At 39.2% G+C, this 2796-nt stretch overlaps 1 protein-coding gene across 1 annotated transcript in view; it reads right to left on the bottom strand.

Annotated features, from left to right (window-relative positions):
- Positions 1–393: 393 nt before the first annotated feature.
- psmg4 (proteasome (prosome, macropain) assembly chaperone 4) overlaps positions 394–2796 on the bottom strand; it is a 4953-nt gene continuing 2550 nt past the window's right edge. Inside the window, exon 3 of the mRNA XM_081378102.1 lies at positions 394–603. Within this exon, the coding sequence (XP_081234228.1) occupies positions 482–603 (122 nt within the window). The 3' untranslated portion in view covers positions 394–481. The remainder of the gene's footprint in view (positions 604–2796) is intronic.

Below are 2796 nucleotides of genomic sequence, written 5' to 3'. Positions count from 1 at the left end.
AAACAGGATGTAAATACAGGTATTTGCGCTGGCTGAAATAACATAATTTTTATTAATATCTTTCACATCTACTGCAGTCAGATTCACCCGTGATCACTCTGAAGGAATCACTCACATGACCTGTGCACTTGTAATGACACATCAAGGATGTTAAGAGGCTAAAAGCAGGTTTAGTACTTGCCCCATTGAAGTCAACAGGGTGCAAATATTAAAAAGAGGATAACACGGTGTAGGCAACACCGATTTTTGTCGTTGTTCTCTGTATTGACAGCACTCCAAATTTACAAAAAAATGAGCTCAATGTTAAAATTGACCGGAGTTCTCCTTTAACAGGTTATTTTATGCTATAACCCACATATTTTTGTCTCAGACCAGAAAAGTACCACAAAAAATAATATTGCATTACAACAGAATTTTTTTTTTCTTTAGATTTATTGAGCTATGTACAAAAAAAAAAAACTGTTGCAAAAAGAGTGAATGTTTAAAACTTGTCAGGATGAAGCTCCATCTCCTTCTTGATTCTGTCCTCCACCAGTAGTGCGAGATTTGAGTTCGTCATGGGCAAGTTGTAACTTACAAACACCTGCTTCTTTGTCTTCTTTGCTGAAAACAAATAGAGAAAAATAAATGATAGAAAACTAGTTGGTCTGGCCATTCTCACACAGAAAGATTTACACTTTACACTGGTCATGAATGCAATTGAAGATTTAAGGTTTTCCATGAGCATGCAAATCCTCTAGAATAGATGATCATCAAAACATTGGATGAGTTTTCCTACATTACACTTTTGCAAATGACTAGGGCTGTCATGATTCACTGATTAAATACGCTGATTTAATATCCCTGTGTCGACTAATCCACTCATTCCACAGACGAGAACCCATGAGCCGCATTATTAGGCCGGTTTCTAACCACTGCACGATGTATTAAAACCGTTCCATAGTGCTATTGTGAATTCACAAAGTCTGCGATTCAATTAAAGCTACAATATGTAAGATTTTTGTAATAAAATATCCAAAAATCACTTGCACAGTGTGATATATTTCCTGCAGTTGTGTACTTACAATATCCCAAAAGTTCCCAAAGATTTTTAATTTCAGAGAAATTCGAGTTTTAAATAATGGCTTGTCCCTGTTCACTTGTCGCCTGTCCGTGACGTAATATCCGCGTTATCCCTGGTTTCCGCTCATCATAGTAACCATGGCGACAGACGTGGACAACTGTGTTACCTCTAGCGGCGCGCTCACGCTGTTGTGGTTTCGTTCAAACACTATGGACCATGGCAAGCAGACTTTGGGACAAAAGAACTAAAACGAGGATCAATATCAGCGTGGCGTTTTCGAGATGCCGAGAGCTAGCGTCAAGGCTAGCGTCAAGGCTAGGCTAACTTCAACTTGACAGAGACGCTGTTCCTGCTTGAGCTTTATTAGACAGGTGAGCAAATGTACGTATAACTAATCAGTGTTATATAGCTCAACATGATGAAATGTCAGAATATGATCAGTGTGTTATGCTAATGTTGATCTCGCTCACTGCTAGTCTCATACAGACAAACTAACACAGAATAACATTATAACTTTAACACACTCAAATGCAGTTTAGTGTGATAGTGTAGACAGTCCCTCCAGGATTTCACGATTTTTTTGTGTGATTTTTGCGATCAAAATGACTGATTTTTTTGGTGTTAATTTCCAGAAATGTGTGAAAAAATTTGCGATTTTTATATTTTATAATTAGGACATCACATTTACCATAATAGTATTATGTCAGATGCACAATAGTCATACATGACACAAATCACAAACAAAATGCATAAAGCTTGTTTATTTTGGTCTAATCAAATTCTCATCAAATTAACTTTTAAAACAACCTATGGGCAATTTTTCCACCTGACCTATGTAAATATTAACAGCAGGTGTAGTAATTTATACTGTAGAACTGTGTGTAAATCCTGAGTTGAGGGGTCCTAATCTGCAGAAGGCAACCACTTACTTATAGTGCAGCGTTTTGCATGGCGTCCCCACTGCGTATAGCTACGCATTACGAAGTGACCGTTCGAAAGGGAACTACTCGGTTACTATCGTAACCTCAGGGGGAACGAGTATTGCATAGCCGGCCGCACTATAGTAACCTGGCAAGTTGTCGCTTCAGTCGTTTAAACCTGCTAAAATGGCGTTTTTTGGGAACTAATATCATAGACAGTAAAAGAATAATATGGGCTAAGGCCGCGCCCCCTTGGCGGGCTCTGACGTGTAATGGGGTGATGCTGGCTCATTGGCCTGAGGCGCCCGCGCCAATGAGCGAGCCAGACACTCGCTGTGCAGATGCTACTTGCGTTTTACATTATAGGCTTCAGTAAGTCGAGGAAAAGGAGTTTCCCCTTTTCCCGCAACATCTGTATCCACGTAAAAATGCTTTGAAACTTGAATTAAACTAGAGATATTTAAATTGGGTGATTATAATTTAATGTTTTGTGAGGTCTTTTTCATTTTTGTGATTATTTTGCAGTTAAATTAGAAATTATGCAGGATTGCAAAAAAATGCGACATTTTGTTGATTTTGCGTTGTATTCAGCGATCGCGGAATCGCGAAAAATTTCTGTGTAGAGCAAGTGAAACAGCGCTGCGTTCCCTCACAAGTTTCATTCGTCTGATAAACTGCCCCGTGTGAGTGTTATTCAGCACTTGCGGGAACGTTACTTCGGTAGAATGAAATGTCCTTATTCCTTTTAATCCGCGGACTCGTGTGGCGCTGATATCTGTCTCTCATTAGCACTCGCGCCCTGCTTCACATCAG

Source organism: Scardinius erythrophthalmus (genome assembly GCF_964197995.2).
Source record: "Scardinius erythrophthalmus genome assembly, chromosome: 11".
In the NCBI taxonomy this organism is placed as follows: Eukaryota; Metazoa; Chordata; class Actinopteri; order Cypriniformes; family Leuciscidae; genus Scardinius; species Scardinius erythrophthalmus.
Note: the sequence above shows the minus strand (reverse complement) of the source record. Positions and strands in the feature narration are given on the sequence as shown.